Source organism: Penicillium hordei (genome assembly GCF_028827395.1).
Source record: "Penicillium hordei strain IBT 12815 chromosome Unknown utg000005l_segment0_segment0, whole genome shotgun sequence".
Taxonomy (NCBI): Eukaryota; Fungi; Ascomycota; class Eurotiomycetes; order Eurotiales; family Aspergillaceae; genus Penicillium; species Penicillium hordei.
The window spans coordinates 4,977,902-4,996,311 of record NW_026623146.1 but is presented as its reverse complement, the minus strand read 5'-3'; the positions used below and the strand labels follow the sequence as shown (position 1 = coordinate 4,996,311).

The 18,410-nt window shown below is 48.9% G+C and overlaps 9 protein-coding genes across 9 annotated transcripts; 4 read left to right on the top strand and 5 right to left on the bottom strand.

The window, feature by feature from the left end:
- Positions 1-1,051: 1,051 nt before the first annotated feature.
- Positions 1,052-2,803, top strand: N7537_010688 (MFS transporter; the record flags this gene model as incomplete). The annotated part of the gene is made up of 4 exons (XM_056901742.1): positions 1,052-1,322; positions 1,389-1,410; positions 1,465-1,888; positions 1,949-2,803. 4 exons carry the CDS (start codon positions 1,052-1,054, stop codon positions 2,801-2,803), a joined length of 1,572 nt encoding a protein of 523 aa, XP_056750410.1.
- A 982-nt stretch (positions 2,804-3,785) lies between these two features.
- N7537_010687 (uncharacterized protein) lies at positions 3,786-5,017 on the bottom strand (the record flags this gene model as incomplete). The annotated part of the gene is made up of 3 exons (XM_056901741.1): positions 3,786-4,079; positions 4,172-4,698; positions 4,741-5,017. The coding sequence occupies 3 exons, from the start codon at positions 5,015-5,017 to the stop codon at positions 3,786-3,788; spliced, it is 1,098 nt and encodes a 365-aa protein (XP_056750409.1).
- A 537-nt stretch (positions 5,018-5,554) lies between these two features.
- On the top strand, positions 5,555-6,388 carry N7537_010686 (uncharacterized protein; the record flags this gene model as incomplete). Its single annotated transcript, XM_056901740.1, has 1 exon — positions 5,555-6,388. One exon carries the CDS (start codon positions 5,555-5,557, stop codon positions 6,386-6,388), a length of 834 nt encoding a protein of 277 aa, XP_056750408.1.
- A 735-nt stretch (positions 6,389-7,123) lies between these two features.
- N7537_010685 (uncharacterized protein) lies at positions 7,124-7,642 on the top strand (the record flags this gene model as incomplete). The annotated part of the gene is made up of 2 exons (XM_056901739.1): positions 7,124-7,325; positions 7,377-7,642. 2 exons carry the CDS (start codon positions 7,124-7,126, stop codon positions 7,640-7,642), a joined length of 468 nt encoding a protein of 155 aa, XP_056750407.1.
- Positions 7,643-8,926: 1,284 nt separating this feature from the next.
- On the bottom strand, positions 8,927-10,843 carry N7537_010684 (GMC family oxidoreductase; the record flags this gene model as incomplete). Its single annotated transcript, XM_056901738.1, has 3 exons — positions 8,927-9,141; positions 9,201-10,415; positions 10,501-10,843. 3 exons carry the CDS (start codon positions 10,841-10,843, stop codon positions 8,927-8,929), a joined length of 1,773 nt encoding a protein of 590 aa, XP_056750406.1.
- A 664-nt stretch (positions 10,844-11,507) lies between these two features.
- Positions 11,508-12,746, bottom strand: N7537_010683 (uncharacterized protein; the record flags this gene model as incomplete). Its single annotated transcript, XM_056901737.1, has 4 exons — positions 11,508-11,800; positions 11,858-11,873; positions 11,932-12,127; positions 12,493-12,746. The coding sequence occupies 4 exons, from the start codon at positions 12,744-12,746 to the stop codon at positions 11,508-11,510; spliced, it is 759 nt and encodes a 252-aa protein (XP_056750405.1).
- A 1,027-nt stretch (positions 12,747-13,773) lies between these two features.
- Positions 13,774-14,302, bottom strand: N7537_010682 (Rieske (2Fe-2S) protein; the record flags this gene model as incomplete). The annotated part of the gene is made up of 2 exons (XM_056901736.1): positions 13,774-14,016; positions 14,078-14,302. 2 exons carry the CDS (start codon positions 14,300-14,302, stop codon positions 13,774-13,776), a joined length of 468 nt encoding a protein of 155 aa, XP_056750404.1.
- Positions 14,303-14,715: 413 nt separating this feature from the next.
- On the bottom strand, positions 14,716-16,878 carry N7537_010681 (RNA exonuclease; the record flags this gene model as incomplete). Its single annotated transcript, XM_056901735.1, has 1 exon — positions 14,716-16,878. The coding sequence occupies one exon, from the start codon at positions 16,876-16,878 to the stop codon at positions 14,716-14,718; it is 2,163 nt and encodes a 720-aa protein (XP_056750403.1).
- Positions 16,879-17,259: 381 nt separating this feature from the next.
- N7537_010680 (PICOT family protein) lies at positions 17,260-18,188 on the top strand (the record flags this gene model as incomplete). The annotated part of the gene is made up of 2 exons (XM_056901734.1): positions 17,260-18,057; positions 18,114-18,188. The coding sequence occupies 2 exons, from the start codon at positions 17,260-17,262 to the stop codon at positions 18,186-18,188; spliced, it is 873 nt and encodes a 290-aa protein (XP_056750402.1).
- Positions 18,189-18,410: the final 222 nt, after the last annotated feature.

The window sequence follows — 18,410 nt, the reverse complement described above, 5'->3', positions numbered from 1 at the left end:
GAGAGCTCAAATTATCGAGAAAATATTTTTCTATCGATTCAGGAGCCACGAGTCTGAAGTAGATAAAATTTATGCGGGATTTCCCAGCTCGGATCCTTTATAGATACGATATATCTAGGTAGAACCTAGATAAAAGCTATCATCTCCGAATCCCGAGCTTGCAGGGAATGAATGAGACAGTTTTGTGGCGACACTCAAAGAGTAGTCGCGAAAGGCAAGCCACCTACGTAGTAGCTAGACAGGATTTGGAAAGATCAGAAAGTCTTGACGGAGAAATTCGATCCGTATATGACCACAGTCCTTGCGTGATGAGAGGGGACCAGACGTAGGAGGCTATTGATGGATCTCCATGCTATCGCCGGGAAATCCCAATTCAGAAAATCAATCCGAGTAGAGTATTTTCTACAGTCTATTCGGAGTTCATCGCTTGATCTGGCAACCCCATATGGAAGAAGTCTACGGAGATAAATCTCGGTCAAAGAGTGAATTTAGATTGGTAGTACGGGCATCATATGCCAGCCGACAGATCGACCTTGGGATTGACAAGCCTAGACCCATGTGGCGATGGTGTGTTCTCGGAGGATATCTATTCATTGCCTAAACCCGAATTTGCAGGGATAAAGGGACTACTATTTGTACTTAGATCTACAGGACTCCACATATTTATGGCCGAGGGACGGTTGCGTTTCCGAGGCCGAGAAAACAAACCAATTCCAAAATTGCTTGGATGTGGTGCAACATCTGGTGGAGCCTGTAGACATGTAGACCTGTATCCATTCGAGAGCCCACCCGTGGTCCCTGCCGTTATCCCGAGAAGGCTTGATTCCGGAAGCTCTCGGATTCGGACTTTAGCGGCACCCTGCCCCACCATTGCCCTCGGACTTCACTACTGAATATGGTAGATAGGACCGAATCAACCTTTGGAAACAAGCTCAGATTCCTTAATAAATCCATCGAACTATAAAAGTGGATGTATCCGCCAAACTTATATATATTCCGGGCTTTAAATTTTCTAACCTAACTAGCTTCTCCACTACAAGGTTCCTTCATAATGTCAACGCAAGATCCAGAAAAAGCCGAGCCTACGCAGGCTACGGAGCCTACAACGACGGAGAAGCCCCTGCCTAAGCAGTCGTTTATGTCGAAGGTTCGACTGCGTGAACCTGGCCAAACAGCCGCTTTCACTCACCCAGTCAGTCATATCAAGTCCGCCGATGATACTGTTGTCGACTTTGACGGGCCTGATGATCCATATCGCCCGATCAATTGGAGTTTTAGGAAGAAGGCCCTCACCACCATTCTTTATGGAATGACTACCATGGGTAAGTGATTTGGAAATGCATTGTCTCTTTCTTTTGTTTAGTTGCTGACTATCCTTGGGAACTTAGGTGCCACTTGGGCAAGTTCAATGTAAGATACTCTTGAAATATTGAAACCAGTGTTTCCATACTAATATCTTGCTAGATACTCGCCCGCCATCCCGGGCATCGCGAAAGAATTCCATATCGGTGAAATCACTGCCACACTCGGTACAAGTATGCTGTTGTTCGGCTTCGGGCTGGGACCTATCCTGTGGGCACCATTGTCCGAGCTTTACGGGCGGAAAAAAGTGGTTCTAGTTCCGTATTTCATTTCGATCATGTTTTCCTTTGCAACAGCCGTATCCAAAGATGTCCAGAGTGTCATGATCACCCGGTTCTTTGCCGGGTTCTTCGGCGGTGCCCCCATCACCAATACTGGCGGTGTATTGGCAGACATCTGGTCACCTCAACAACGGGGAGCTGCGATCGTGGCGTACGCGATGGCTTTGGTGGGTGGACCAGTATTGGGTCCGATTGCCGGCGGTGCGATTGTTGACAGCTATCTTGGGTGGAGATGGACGGAGTATGTAAGTTGATGAAATGGATGCTTTGCCTGCTTGGAAGTTGTTTTACTGACTACTATCCAGATCACCGGCATTCTCCAACTGCTGATGTTGACTCTGGGCGTCATATTTCTCGATGAAACCTATCCCCCAGCGCTGCTGGTCCACAAGGCTCGAAGATTGCGTATCACCACCGGGAACTGGGCCTTGCACGCCCACCATGAAGCAATGGATCATAGCCTCAAGGATATGGCTGACAAGTATCTCTTCCGGCCGTTCCGTCTCTTGGTCACGCCTATCTGCTTCTTTGTCGCTCTGTATGCATCATTCGTGTACGGAATCCTCTATCTCAGTCTTGCTTCGTTCCCGGTCGAATTCCAAGAGACTCGAGGGTGGAACCCGCTCGTTGGAAACCTGCCTTTCTTAGGAATTCTAACCGGTATGATTCTCGGAGCGATTGTCAACCTCCTCAACCAGAAATTCTATATCAAAAAGTTCCGTGCAAACGGCAATCGCGCTGTACCCGAGGCGCGGCTCCCGCCCATGATGCTTGGCTCCGTCTTCTTTTCCGCTGGCATGTTCATTCTCGGCTGGACGAGTCCCAAGAACATATTCTGGCTGTGTCCAGTGATAGGAGCTGTCTCCATGGGGTTGGGATTCTTCACCATATTCCAGTCTTCCCTGAATTACCTGGTAGACACTTTCACTCGCTTTTCTGCCAGTGCCATTGCGGTCAATACCTTCCTGCGCAGCATCTTCGGTGGTACTTTCCCACTCTTCGCAACCATCATGTACCGTCGCATGGGAGTTCCTTGGGCGTCAAGTCTGTTGGGTTTCGTGGGCATCGCCCTCATCCCAATCCCATTTGTTCTTTACGTGTATGGGCCTGGCATTCGAGCACGCGGTAAATGGTCTCAGCCCTCAGTACATGGTCATTGAAAACCACGACCAACAGCGGAGATAGCGGATTGATAGAGGTGTGTCTATACCAAAATTGCCCTCTCCGCCACTGGTTTTCTTCGGACCGAGACACAGATCTGGATGCCATTTAAGATTCATTGAGCAATTAGACTCGACTAATTTACTCGTCGATTCAGCCCTGCAAACAAATTGTTCATTGGCAATTCTCCTTTTCTGTCAATATCAGAGTTGCCTCTCAGCTGTGACGGCCAATAACTACAGAGGTAAATGGATAGCCACAATGACTTCCAAAGTATTTAGTTCGAATTATAGTTCACATCCTTACAAATTCGTTTATTGGGGGGGGGGTAGAAGAGGAAACATGACTTTAGAGCAAATTTTCTTTGCTTTCAAGTCTTGAAATCTCACTTTCTATCTGTGACCATTATCTTTCTTCTTTCCTCTCCCCTCTCCCCCCCCCCCTCCCTGGTGCTAGAATTTTAGTAGTAATGCATCCATTCTGACAGATTGATCTCTCTTCACAGTATCTCCGCATCTTCTTATGGTCATATTCTTACATAACCAATATGAAGCTACGTTGATGATTCTAGTAGCATGTGCCTAGTCTCTGGAACGCCTTCACCTGTACGTTAGCCACCTTTTCTTCTCATCCTTAGAATTCAACTGGATATACCCTTGAGCTTTCCACTCATGAATCCCGATCACTGGGGACCTTGCTACGCTTGACAGATCCTAGCAACTCTCTTCCTCAGGCACCCGGTGCGTGGCCGAACCATGGACCTTTCCCTAACTGTTTATGAAGAAGCCCTAGTCGGTGCCAGTTTCTACAAGCGAATGATGGCACCTTTTTGTGTTCGATACATAGCTGTACTTACAGTTGAGAAGTAAAACAGACCTAAATAATTTCATTGCTCTGCATGTACCAGTACTCTAACAGGAATCTACCCTCCTTATTTCGATAATTCCAGTCTTCGAAAGTCATATGCACCTGTCAGTCCTATTACTGAAGCTTGATATTGACACTCTTGACAGCCGTGAAGGCCAGCAACTCGTCCAAACACTCATCGCGCCCGTTCCCAGATTCCTTGACACCACCGAACGGCACATTAAGAAAATGCTTACCCACCTCATTCACCCAGACAAAGCCAGCCTCTACCTGGCTGATCATGCGCTGCGCCGTGGCTAGATCACGAGTAAAGATTGACCCGGTTAGCCCGTAGCTGGTTGAGTTGACGATCCGGAGCATCTCGCTCTCATCGGTCCATCGGAAGACCGACATGACGGGGCCAAAGATCTCTTCACGAGCAATACGCATGTGTGGCAACACGTCCGTGAAGATTGTCGGTTGCACGAAGAACCTGCCCAGGCAAAGTTCATCCCACTCACCACACCTTGAACCAGCTGATCTAGGTTCGCGTCTGGGAAGGCGATCAGCGCGTTCTTGCCGCCAAGCTCAAGCAGGGTCGGCTTGAGCGTGTCGGCGGCCTCACGCTGAATCACCTTGCCGGTGGCAACGCTGCCGATGAGTGTGACCTTCTTCACCAAAGGGTGGGTAGCGAGCGCCTGGCCGCACTCGGGTCCTCCGGGTAGAATATTCAGCACGCCTGGTGGAAAGACACCATCGAGCAGCTCTGCTAGCCGAAGACCCGACAGCGGGGCCTGGTCGGGCGGCTTGACAACGACGGTATTACCAGCGGCAATAACTGAGGCCATGCGAGAACCGGCAAACATAAACGGGTGGTTCGAGGCCATGAAACGCGCCACCACCCCGATCGGCTCGCGGACCGTGTAGTGGAGATAGGCATCTGCGGGGAAGGGGCCGGGCAACGTCTCCCCACGCAGCATGGGAATGAGACCGGCAAAGTAATCGAGACTGTTAGCCGCGCGGTTTGCGTCCACCAGCATCTCGGTTACTGGATTTCATGTGTTTACTGCATCGGCCAGCGCCAGCTCACCCGCATGCTCGCGCAAGATGGCGCCCGCGCGATGCAGGCACGCCTGCCGCTCCGCTATCGTCGTCTTGCGCCATGAGAGGAAGGCTTCATGTGCGGCCTCTACTGCTGCATCAACGTCGGTTGCGCTGGCCTGAGCAACTCGGGTAATCGGCTTGCCCGTGCTTGGGTTCAAGGTATCATTGTAGGTGCTAGCAAGGGGTTTCCGCCATGCGCCATTGTAGAAGAGATCATGATGAGAGGGGAGGGCCTGCTCGAGAGGTAGGAATATAGGTGGCATTCTCCGCTTTCGGTTGGAAGGTGAAAAACAAAAATCGTTTCGAAAACAAAGAGTGACAGGGAGAAGCAAAGTGAAATACCGAGACACTTATCTCTTCTTCATGCCTGACATTGTATGTTTATGCATGTTCTTCGTTTTCAATAGCAATCATACTCGACGGGGATAAACCGTAAACAATAAAACACCGAGATCGGTCTCCATTGGTGCCCGATCTACTCCAGCGATCGACGATCCTGCTATTTCGGGACCGACTCGACCCGGACCGAGTCTCCGATCCGGCGTCTGTGCAGCTTACCATCCAAATGAACTTGTCAGGTTCTCGAATAGAATTAACAAGAATGATCAAGCATCTGGATCTACATCCCTGCATTACGCTACCGAAACAAGCTGTCACGCATAGACAACGGGACCTAAACAGTAATTTTGGAAATAATAATTTAGATATACTTACCTTCCAGAAGACTATATAGTTAGCCTTGCATAAAATCAGCTAGATTTTGGCAGTTCCGATGCTTCCTTTGATGCCGCTGCTTCACAATGACTCGCCATGCACGTCACATCCCCGTGGACAACAGCACACTGCACCTGCCACGCATTCTCTGTCTGCATGGCGGGGGAACAAACGCCCGCATATTCCACGCACAATGTCGAGCCCTCGAGCAAGCTCTTCGTCCATGGTTCAGACTTTGCTACGCAGAAGGGATATTCCCCTCACAACCAGGATCAGACGTCACGGCCGTGTACCGTGACTTTGGACCCTTCCGTGCGTGGATTGACCCCACGGACACAAATCCTCGCGGCACATCCGAGGCGTTGCACAAGTCCATTGCCCAAGCTATAGCTGAAGATAACCGACAGCACGCAACGGGCCCGTTTGTAGGCCTTCTGGGGTTCAGCCAGGGAGCCAAGGTGTGTGCCAGTCTGATTCTGGAACAGCAGCTCATGAGCCGGGGTGGATCGGCTCGTGGGATAGAGGGCTGTGGGGTTAATTCGTTCCCGCGATGGCGGTTCGCGGTTCTTCTCGCGGGATGCGGTCCACTTGTCACACTCTCGCCACAATCGGTTGAAGCAGACCTCTTTCATAGAATGGGTAGTTTATGGGAGAACGACGGTTCTGATCGTCAGAATGACCCAAAGTGGCCCAAAAACTTAGTTCTAACTCGGGAACTCATACAAGTACCCACAATTCACGTTCATGGTATAAGAGATCCAAACTTGGACCTCCACCAGAAGCTATTGTATGAATATTTCGACCTGCGATACACCCAGCTGGTTGAGTGGGATGGGGAGCATCGAGTCCCGCTCAAGGCAAAAGACGTGAATGCCTTGGTGGAGGAAATCAATTCTTTGTGGCCGTTAGTTATGTTATAATAGCCAGTCCCTCCTACTACGTAGATTGGGCGTTATACGATTTATAGATAATGCCAGACGTGCAGAGCGCGTCCTAGGTACAGTTAGAAAAATACATCTTGCCAGTTTGTTCGGCCTGGAGAGAAAGCCTGTACAGACATTATGGTTAAGCTATTCCTTTTTTTCTTGTTGGCCTATATTCTTCCATGTTGTATATTCTGTGGGAAAAATACAGACTATTTTACCACTAGACCATAACAAAAAAACCTCGGTTCCTGTTTAGGGCCTAGGGGGGGCCATATCCTAGTCTGACATATTCCAGTAGCCTCAATGTGCCTTGAGCTGGCTATAGTTAATTTTAATGGTATAGTAGCTTGTAGTTGATCGATGACTCTGCTCCACTCTCTAAACCTTAGCAGCGGCATTACCCACGATGCGACAGGCCTGTGAGGCACCAGTGGTGGACTACGCATCAACAGTCTGACACAACCCATTGGACCTGTTTCCCTGACTGGCATATCCGTTCGTCGAGTCGGGTCGCATCGGATCCGATATCTCCGTCGGCAAGTTGGCCCGGAGCCCGAGATCAACGCTAAATCCGCACTGGATCGGATGCGACTATCATCCTATCAAAACGTTGATTTGCGTGTTGACTGTCAGCGGTCATGACCTAGCTAATATGAATAAATAAGTAATTATTGACCTTATTGACGCTTTCTGTGAAATTCCGACAATTTAATCACAACCCAACTTACTATGTCTTACATTACGGAGAACACCGTCTGGCCAACAGCCACTCTCCTGAAGCCCGAGATCCAAGATCTTATCCGCCACTTTTATGTCTTGGCCGATCTGCCCGATCCACAGGCTGGAGTTCAATATGCTGCTGACATCTTCACCCCAACGGGGGTTATGAAAGGTCCATTCGGCCCCGCAGACCTTTACGTGGGGACAGATGGTATGTGATTGGGCGCTTCAAATTTGGCTTGCGCCATACTCATCTCTCTAGAAATCAAAAAGTCCAAACTCAACGCTTGGGGGGCCATAACCTCCCGTCGCCACCGCATCAAACGTGTTTTTGTTGCCGACGAGGGCGGACACGATCTCATGCTTATCGGTGAAGTCGATTTGGGGCTTAAAAATGGAAAATCGATCACGAATGAGTATGCGGCTCGTATGTTGGTTGACCAGGATATTATCTATGAGGGACATCCGCGTTTGTCACTTAGTTTTGTTTGGTCTGATACGTCGCCCGTGATGGCTGCATTGAAGTAGATTGGTTGATTTTAACAGAAATTTGTGGTATGACAATGTATGGGTATGATCCAGTGGTCCGTCATTCTCGAACTGAAATGACAAAACCTATTTCAACAATCTCAGGTGTGCGGATATAATGACTAAGCGTAATATGCATTTTCATATAGTATACCTCATACACAAACCGGGGTACCTTGATGGCAGTCTTATCCATGGATGCTACCGATATTATTAGTAAGATATTATCAGAATGCTGTGTAGACTTACGTACTTCCGCTGCACGATAGTTCCCTTGCAGCCTCTGGAATACCACCGAAAATACTCATAGCTTCCAGCTAATGAAGGAAATGCTTCTTGAGAAAGGCCCACCTTGCGTGTATCTCATATGAATTTGGATGGCTTCGTTCCAGATGATGCACTCGATAGCGACTTGGATATCGCAATAGGCGGTACTCCTCTGCATTCATCTTGCTTTTAAGTGGCCCTAGATGTTCAGCGCCACACGTAACACTTCTGAGGCCTTTGTCTCGATCACTCAATAATGCAATGCATCTTTCAAACATGAAACTATGTTCTTCTGTCTCACGAATGGAAAAAATGATCATGATTGTTTTGTTAGTGAATCGTTCCAAGGCTTGGTGGAACAGGCCTATCAATAACGATGACCTTTGTACCTGAGAAACAAATTGTGAAAGGCAACAAAGGAACCCGAAGGTTACTGCTAGGGGCTGGTACTTACAGGTATTCCAAGTATTGTGGCTTATCTGTCTCAGAGCGGTGGTTGTGCAGGTGGGAGAGAACTTTTGTAATTACCTTACAGGTGTAAATAATATAATGAGCAAGTGTATCGAATACGAACCCCTGACTAGGTTGGGTTTTGAGTCGAGACCTAGGCCCCAGAATGGGTCGTGCGGAAGCCTATATGTTGGTAAAGCACATGGTTCTTCTGAATTTCGAGGGCAACCTATTACCGGAGTCTTTTGAATTGTCCACCGAGCGCGTCATTTGTCAGACTGAGCTCGCCCAGATCATCATGAATGATATATTTCTGAACACTGCTCACCCTTCGCTTTAGTATGCACTAGACGTGGACGAGCGCACGCCTCTAAACCCGAATCCTGTCGATTATAATGACATGGCCCAAGCAAAAGATTATATCTCACTAATGTACAAAGCCAGGACGGTAGTTATAAAGCCGTCAACACCTAGCAAATGAAACCAAGTTATTTCAAAAGCAATTTACTTTGGGGATCGATGTGTGCAGTGACACTTGATCCTCCCCTGTTGTATTCGAAAGTCCACCTAAAAAATGTATCCCTTCTTAATCAAGTCCGACGCTCTCTCGGCCACGGCATAAAGAGTACTTGTCAAGTGGCCACAAAGTTGGAAGGGCAGGACAGAAGCGTCAACCACTCGGACATTTCGAGTACCGTAAACCCTGAGCTCGGGGTCGACAACACCACCTTTGTCCCGAGGCAGCATGCTGGCAGTGCCAACTGGGTGGAAGTTTGATCTATCTGAAGGGGGTCAGTCAATCTTCTCGAGCTCTAGCTTGACGCGAAGAAGCAATACTAACATGTTGACTTAACCCATCTCTTCCATGTAGAGTCAGACGCATTTTCTGGAACATGCTGCTCTCCTGGCACCACTTCTTCTCCAACGAGGTTGCTCAGGGGGGCAGTACTGAATGCCTTGCGGATATATCGACCCACATCAGCATGGGCTTTCAGATCCTGCCCAAACATGAAGTAGTTGGGATTGATAGAAGGAGGTTGGGAACCGTCTGTGGAGTTTATGTGGATACTTCCTCTCGAGAAAGGGAGAAGAGGCCAATATTCACTGGAAAACGAGTGTCCGATGGGAAGCAACACAATCTCCGCATATGGAACTTGTGATTTGAATATTAGATCGTGCTGGAGTTGAAAAGCAGCTAGAAGATTGGCTTCTTGGACTGCACCGTTGGAGTTTGTTGACACTTGTTTTGCATATTCTGCGAGACTTGAGTTGACAAGAGACGCAACAGCGAGAACATTATCACCGAATATGTGACCGGCGGATGGTAGGGCAGAAAGGGTCGGCGAGCCAAGCCAGAACTCGTTCCCTTCATAGGAGAACCGACTGTTGGTCTGATCCTGTAAGTTCTCACCAACAGTGGAAATGTTGACTTGTACAGGAATGTCAAACCGACGGAGAATATCAGGATTTCCAATACCAGACAGTTCCAGAAGAATAGGCGATCCGAGGGACCCAGCCGATATAATTACTTCCTTTGAAGCGTATATCGTCTCAACTCCATTGATCCCAGTAACTTCAACTCCAATAGCAACAGCCTCGCTGCTGGAATCGTTTGCCCAGATGATCTTATTGGCATGACTGTTGGAGATAATCTTGAGATTAGATCGGGTTTCGTAGGGCCAATAGTAAGCTCTGGCTGCATCATGGCGAACATCAGCCTCGCTGTCGACGGTGTTTGGGTGGACCGTAAGTCCCACCATGCTACCACCATTGCAATCCCTATTATAAGGAAGGCCCAGTTGCTGGAACGTCTCATCAACCGCAGGTAACACACTGCCGTTTGTGATTGCACGAGGCCAGCCGACTTTGAGCGGGCCATGTTCCCCATGATAGGCGATGTAATAATCCGCCCCACGAGAAGTTTGTTCGGGTGTGGGCACCTGGAACTGCTGTGATTTCTTATAGTATGTGAAAAGGTTGTTCCAATTCCAGCCCTTGTTTCCGACTCGTTCCCAGGTATCAATTTGAACTTTTTGCGCTCGAGTGTACGACATCCCTATGTGACGCCGGGTTAGCATAGGCGCAATAGATTTGCACAGGTTCGTTCCACTGAACGGCCAAGATTTAAGTGGTCAGGTTACCGTTTATAGTACTTGTACCACCAATAGCCTTTCCAGCACGGATAATCTGCTTCGATCCTCCCGCGTATGTTTGGTCTTCGGTTAGGTAGGCCCAGTCAATATCCGTCCCAAATGCTCGACCGTAGCCCGCCACAGCAGAAACGTTAATATTATTGAGGACTGAATCTCCAGCTTCGATCACTGCGACGGTGAAACCTCTCATCTCCGAGAGTCTGTTAGCAACCGCCAATCCGCTGGTACCCCCGCCAACAATAACAAAATCATATGAGGGTGAGGTATCCCGGTTCTTCGCATCCACCGCGGCTAGGTAAATGATTGCACATCCAATGAGTGTGAGAAGCATTATGGTTGTCTGAAAAGAGACTCGAGTTATTGAAGGAGGGGGATACGTCCAGAGAAGGTGGAGTGAGTTTATTTGTACAATACAACATAAACAGATTGCCAATTAAGTACAAAGTTTAGCTGGAATTTGGTCGGGAATCCGACAGATTTACTGCATAGTATGTAGCGATCAACCCCCCACTAGTGGATGGAGGTTGCCTGGCAGGCAGTTGGAATGTTGGCGCCATTCTCCACGTGCAACATGAAGAAACTTGTAGAAAGCTCAAAGTAGACTGTGCGGAGGGATGAATAAAAAGAATACGAAATAGGTAATGAAAAAGAATTAGGAAAAAAAAAAAACAGTTACGTTAAAACGGTTGGAAAAGAACTGAAAAATAAAAAGTGATATGAAGCCGTAGATGCATCATTACGTACATACCAGCTGAACAGCACGCCGAGGTCGAACCGGGTACACTTCGCTTTGGGAAATCTACTTACAACTAAGTCAAGTGTGTAGGGCATTGAAAAATGAGAGAGTGTTATGCTGTTATTCTCCTTCATGCGGGAACAACCTTGGAAATGATTAATTACCGAATCGGGGATGTGGCCTGAGGAAACAGGTTAAACACACAGCGCTCTACAATCACTGGACGACTGCAGACTGCAGATATCTTCGATGGGTAAGGTCAAATCGTATATCTGGACGGTAGAGCATCAATAATGCCTTCTGCACCTTCGCTCTCTGACATGGCATCATCATCTTCGCCCTCTGCTTGTTCGAATTGATACTTCTCTCGCGTCTCTTTCCACTCGTCTTTCTCCTCCTTCTTCTCCCCCCCCCCCCCTACAACTGCTAGCTTCCGATTAAGGATCGCCTCCTCCTCCTCCTCCTCCTCCTCCTTGGTGTACCCTAACTCGTGAGGTCGCCGGAATCCCTGCGCCTCCATGTCGGCCTTATATAAGCTCTGGATCTGGATCCCTGCACCGCGTTAATTTTAACCCATTAAAAAATCTAAAATCCACAAGATCCACCTACTCTTGGGCAGTGACCGCTGTGCCATTTAGTCCGCGATCCGTGGTAAATAGGTTGTGATTAAATGACCCCGAAACTTGGGAAAACCGAGGGGGCTGCTCCTTTTCCAATGGTGGTTCCTTAACGGATTCAACATTTGAAGCTTCTGGCTGTTCCTTTCCAGGACTACCCAATTGAGCTTTCTGGGCAGCAACAATAGCCCGAACCAGGAACTCCTGATCCTCTCTAGAGTAGGCAACAATTGCCGTTGTGCGCTGAATATTTTCACCGTATCTACCTGTATTAGCAATAGACCTCAAAAATATTCCACAGAAGAAAGTAAGGGTGACTCACTCCCCCATCATCCTTCTCGAATAAGCCGCATAGCGACCTGGAGCATCAACATCAAAGTCCCCTTAACATTCCTGAGCTCGTTCCGCAGCGTATCCATTGCCGGGAGTAGGAACGGCCATTTGAACATTTCTGCGCGGCTCAGTTTTACCTTGCCCGATATTCTAGGTTTCGCATGCAACTGTTTGCTGGCTTTGCGTAAGGACTAGTCCAGGGACTCAAATATCTCTTCGCATTTTTTTTTTTTTTTTTTGGCCAGCTTCATGACTGTCTTCAGCCCGGTGGTGTTGAAGATGCTCTGTTTTGACATTGTTGTCTTGGTATCGGGAACTGATTTCACATTGGGGCCGTCTAGGGTCGGATGTTCATTTTCTATATTCTCCGTCGCCAATTCGCCCAGTTGCTGTAGAATACTGGCACTCAAGGACACATTTTCAGCAACCATGGTAATCTGCTCCGGCGCTGTTTTGACCTGCCCTGCAAAAGTCACGAGCTTCACGGAGCATTGCACTCCGGCTGTTGCAATTGCGAGGATGGCAGAAGCTGCCCCAATAGCTTCCATTATTTAAAGATAACCCGAGCACCTGGGCACTCGTCTCAGAAATTGTTGGAAACCAAAATTCAGCAGAGCCCCGGGGTACATGCGGGTGTGGCTGAGAAGCAGGGCAACAGCTAAGTGAAGTTTGATCGCAGAGTAACAATATGTCGAACTACAAGATAGTATGTCTAAAAAATGTTACTCGATAATGAATCTCAGTAAAAAATGGGTAGCCTTCGCTAGTAATCGGAACAACCTTGGACTGTTTATGTATGGGAGAGATTCCTCGGTACATGCATGCATCTATGACTTTGGAACATTTTCTAACGCAAAATATTCTTACTCCTACACCAAGGAAGATTACGTATATAAAGAATCTTCAAGATCCCCTAGCAGTCTATGCGAGTTCTAAATGCTGTTGCCAATATAAATATTGCGCTGACATGGGGATGCGGATCCTCCAACCACTATGTCACTATTCCGGGCAACAAGCCATCCAAACAAGATCCCAAACGAGGTACCCTTGGGCGACTAAGAGCAGGAGAGAAAGGGATAGTAATTTTGCTTTGATTCATGAACAAATGGCCCTTTATCGGCCCTTTATAGGCCCTACATGAGGCCTTAACAAACAGGCGTCGGGGATATCAACAGATAGTTACAACCACCCAAATGAATCAGCTTCATGTTCTTTGCTCCCCTCTCCAACTTTCCTCCGTAAAAGGACTTCGAGGTTTTTGCAATTATCGAAAGAGGAAAGTTGTCGGAATTCCACAAAGTTGATATATGGGCCGAATTCACGCCAAAATCCCAATCAGGAATTGAGAGGCTACCCATATGAATATTTTCACTTGGCCAGTTGGATAGACAAGAAATTGGGTAGCTTGAAAATATTGGATTTGATCACTTGAGGGGAATCCCCGTGGTTCTGGGGCAGTTCCAAGATATCTTTAGGCGAGAAGGAACAGTGGTGTCAAACTGTAGCTAAGACCCTACTCGGGTCAACTCAGCCTAGCTGCACTTCTTCTGATATACCAAGAAATGGTGGCTAGTATTAACCAATTCTTTGTTTCCGCCTCACCCAAACCTCTTGGTCCATACTCTCAGGTGCCGATGAGTCGCGCAGCTGCACCTCCCACACCTTGAGTGTGTAATTGCCGCGATCAGCGCGTCCAGAGAATATATCAAATGACCAGCCATGCTTGGGGCATGTGAGACCCGCGCTGAGAACGATACCAAAGTCTTCAATATCAAAGAGGTTGCCCCGAGAAAGTGGGAAAGACGAGTGGGGGCATTGCTAGAAAGGATGAGCCCAACCATTCCGACTACAAGAAACAGAAGAAACCTCTCTAACTCACATGATCAATGGCATGGTATTTGCCCTTGTATTTGAATACAAGGACTTGGTCCTTCAGTTCTCCTGGTAGGTCAATATCTTCGACGGGCTTTATGGCGCCATTTGTCTTGGGAATATTGAAAGCCTTGCATCTTGGTACAATCCTGTTGTCATCATCGATGCTTGGGAACTCGGACGCAAGGCCAACCAAGTGCCAGGCTGCAGTTGCCCGTGTGAAGGGATTCATAGTGTGAGAGGTTTGGTCTCGGTTGGTGTCGGGAGAAATCTCCAGGGACTCCCACTTCCGCCCCACCAAGTCCGGTGGGGTCTTTTATAACCGATATTCAAGGTAATGTATAATGTACAAAGTGTTAGGACTTTCAAGGCTGCATTTCAAGTTACGTTGGTGATTTTTCACATTATATAGGGATGAAATGTGGATTCTATCAATTCCTCTTTCTAGAGTTGGTTTTACATATCCATTTTGGGCCGTTGGGTTTGTTTCTTCTTGGAAAGGTTTTTTTTGTGATGAAACGTGCATTTCGAGTTCACCGTAACAGCGTGAGCGGATCGTGATACAACGGGGGATGAAATCGGGATACTAATCATCGTCTTGGCGAGAAGACATTCGAAGTATGGGCATACGTAGCCTGAGATAAATCATTTGATACACATGAAACCGCAACCTTCGCGAGCACGCTCACAGGCCTTCTTTAGAGCCTGTTCCTCAACGTCGGTCCATTTGTATGTCAGCTCATCCCAGGGCTTGCCAGACCGGAACTCTTCGCGGTGTTTCTTGTGGATGGATTGTAAACGGCCCACTTCACGTGGATCACCTGTTCCGGAATAAACAATGAAAAGCGTACACGGAGGGAGGGATTCATAAATGCGCGAAATGTTAGAGACAGTTCGGGATACAGTGTCAGCCAAAACGTCAGGCTGTGGTAGATCTGTCGAGTGCCCATTGCCAGTGGTTGTGGTCGGTGTAGTTTCTTCAGGGGGAGGGAAAAGGGTTGTGGACTCGTTGGCGTTGTTCGGATCGGGGAGACGGCTACACCAACCACGATGATGTTCAAGATCACGGATGCGAGCCCAAGCAAAATCAACACCACTTCCTGGGATGGAGGGATTGGACTCATCGCCATTGATTACTGCTGAGACACCAGCGACAACTGCATCGTCATCCCGGCATCCAATCGAGACAGTTGCCTGGGCACCAAACCCACGTTCTGGGTTGCCCCAGTCAACCACAGCTCCTGTTCGTTCCTCGCCGGGACGAGGGAGATGACTCGGTCGGGTAGAGCGCGATAGTCGACGAAATATGCTCTCGTTGGAAACATCACTCGTGCCCCATCGCTCGCCTTTCTCGCATTTCAACTTTACAAGTTCAAGAACAGCACGGGCGTCCTCAATGGAGTCATGCCCAGCCATGCCATTTTGTATCTGCTTGTTCTGGTATTTCTGGGTAAGCCATTTGAGGCTACATTTGAGTGGGGGACCACGTGGGTGTGGGTAAATGATGCTCGTATCGACAATGAACGGGTGGACAAGTTTGAGTGCGGTAAGATCGGAATTGAGGGAGTGTCCCACAAGTATCGCTCGCGGTGTGAGAAGAGTCAGGAGGCGTTGCTGAATATCATGAAGGGTTGTGGTGACGGGCTCAAGCATCTCTGGGGTGATTCCAGAGTAACGTGTAAGATAGTTGATCACTGGCCGTGCTGGTTTGACCAGTTCATCGAGGACCACCTCGCCGTCCCAACCGACCATGCTGATGCGTGTGAGTTCGGACTGACCACCCTCGGTAATGCACATCTCACAGTCCAGCGCAAAAACATCTCGACCATCAGTAACACTGCCGCTTTCAATTTCAGCATCAGGTGGTTGAGCAGACTCCAGAGATGGAACATGAGTATCCACCCATCCGTCTTCCACCGATTGCCCGCCTCGCTGACGAGCCTCCACCTGGGAAGATTTTTTGTTATCGGAAGAAAAGAAAACAGGATGCAAGATAAAGTCATTTTCCAGTAGATCCTCGCGCGAAGTGACAAAAGCTGTGATTGGTGTTCGTTTCGGGACGAAGCCTTTCTCGACTTTTGCGGGCCGTGCGCCCTTCGCACGGGAGTCATCATTTTTGGTCTTGGGGGGCGAGGACATAAGAATTGCCTGCAATGGTGAATGAACCTTGTTGTATTTGTTGTCGCCTGGCGCCTTCACAGGCCAGATATGGGGGAACATATCGGCCAGGGGTTGAAGTGGTTCAGGGAGGGTTTCACGTGTGATAGATCGAGGATTAAAGCGATGCGAGCGGTCCGGTAATGGGAGGCCCTGTTTCCATCGCTCGTAATCAGCAGCATGTTCGTCTTTGGGTGTCTCATTGGCGGCTCCCTGCGCATCTATCTTGGGATCTTGCGTCTCTTGTTCCTCGATGGCTGATTCTCGTTGCACGGAGATTGTGCCATCAAACATGCCCATCTCTAGGCCAGGTACCATCAGTACAACCACCTTGCGTACATGGCCAGAATGCTTCATAGAAATCCATTGCGGTGCGATACCATCAGCGAAGCAATAGAGGAGCAACCCCTGCAGATCGGCAATTCGGATAGGGGACACTAATTTTCCATCGACGTATGTGAGATCTGGGTACTTCACTTTCTCGCCATCAACTCTTTTGCGCTTTTTTGAGACATGGCTACCGTTCGAACCTTCGCTCCTCGGGTTATCGCTCTGTAGACGGGACAAGGTATCGGCGACACCAAATGACTGAGGTGGAAGGTGACCAGTCGGGTCATCCGAGCTGAGCTTTCTCTTTCTATCTCTTCCCATGTTGTTGTCTTCGGGTTTGCAGTTTCCTCGCCGGACTCGCGGGCTGGAAATTCAGGATGATAGGCGATAAGGTCACGTGGACTTCGGAAAAGGGCTTTCCCGGTACCGAAACCAGTGTGGCTTACTAAGAATAAACGGCACGCTAGAGACGCCAGAGACGCCAAACGATCTGATAACCGGAAGATTGGAAATCTGGGATCGCCGTGCAGGGGGGCTTATTTTGGTATCTATCACGCCATTCCTCTAACACGTCTTCTTCGCCTCTCAACTTCGACCTCACCTTGACATTTGTTGGACCTTTCATAGGATACCTCTCACCGTCGATTCCGAAATTTGACATCAGTTCCAGTCGTCTCATCCTCGTTTCACACACGCTCCACCATGTCGACACTCACCGAAATCACATCTGAGGCCGACTTTTCGTCGCATCTCTCTTCTCTATCACCTTCTGCATTGGTAGTTCTATACTTCCACACTCCCTGGGCTGCCCCGTGCGCGCAGATGGGCGCGGTGCTTTCAGCCCTCGCTTCGCAGTACCCCGCCACCACCCCGCCCACCATCTCGTTTGTCAGCATCAACGCCGAGGAGCTTCCTGATATCTCGGAGGAGTATGACGTTTCTGCCGTGCCCTTCGTCGTGTGTCTACGTAGCGGCCAAATTTTGGAATCGATCAGTGGGAGTGATGCCGTCAAGGTTCGTGACGCTGTCGAGCGCCACGCTGGCCGCGGAAATGATGCGGGTGGCGTCAGTCCGATGGAAGGTGTGAAAGCCAACATCCCCCCGCCGCTGTCTGCTGTTCCTCGTGAGCATGGTCCCTTCACTGCTACTCAGGCTCCCGTTGCCGCTTCTGAGCCCCCGTCCACTGATGCGGCTAACGCAACCGCCGTCGCGTCTGCCCCCGCCCTGACACCCGAACAATCCCGGGAGGCACTATTTGCCCGCCTCGAACAACTGGTCAAGGCAGCATCTGTCATGTTGTTCATGAAAGGCACCCCGAGCAGCCCGCAATGCGGATTCAGTCGGCAGCTGGTTGGCATTCTACGCGAGCGTAGTGTAAAGTACGGCTTCTTCAATATCTTGGCCGATGAGGATGTGCGCCAGGGTCTGAAGGAGTATGCCGAGTGGCCAACTTTCCCCCAATTGTGGGTGAATGGAGAATTGGTCGGTGGCTTGGATATTGTACGTTTTTCACCCCACGCCGATTGTTTAATTCGATTACTAACTCAATGGTACAGGTCCGCGAGGAAATCAACAGCGACCCCGATTTCCTCACTGATCACTCGGTCAGCAAGCCCACTACGGCTGCTTGAGTGGTTGGTTGATCGTTGCACGATACCCATGACCCCCCTGTCTCTGGGGCTAGATGCTATAAGTCTAACATAATGATAAACGTTTTTGTCTTGATGCGGCTTATATGTATATCTGATTATATCGTATCGGTCTCATTGTTGCGGGACGCACCCTTGCTATAATTTGAAATAAGCAGCGTCGAATTAAAGCAATCCATCGTCACAGATCATCCCTGTTGACCA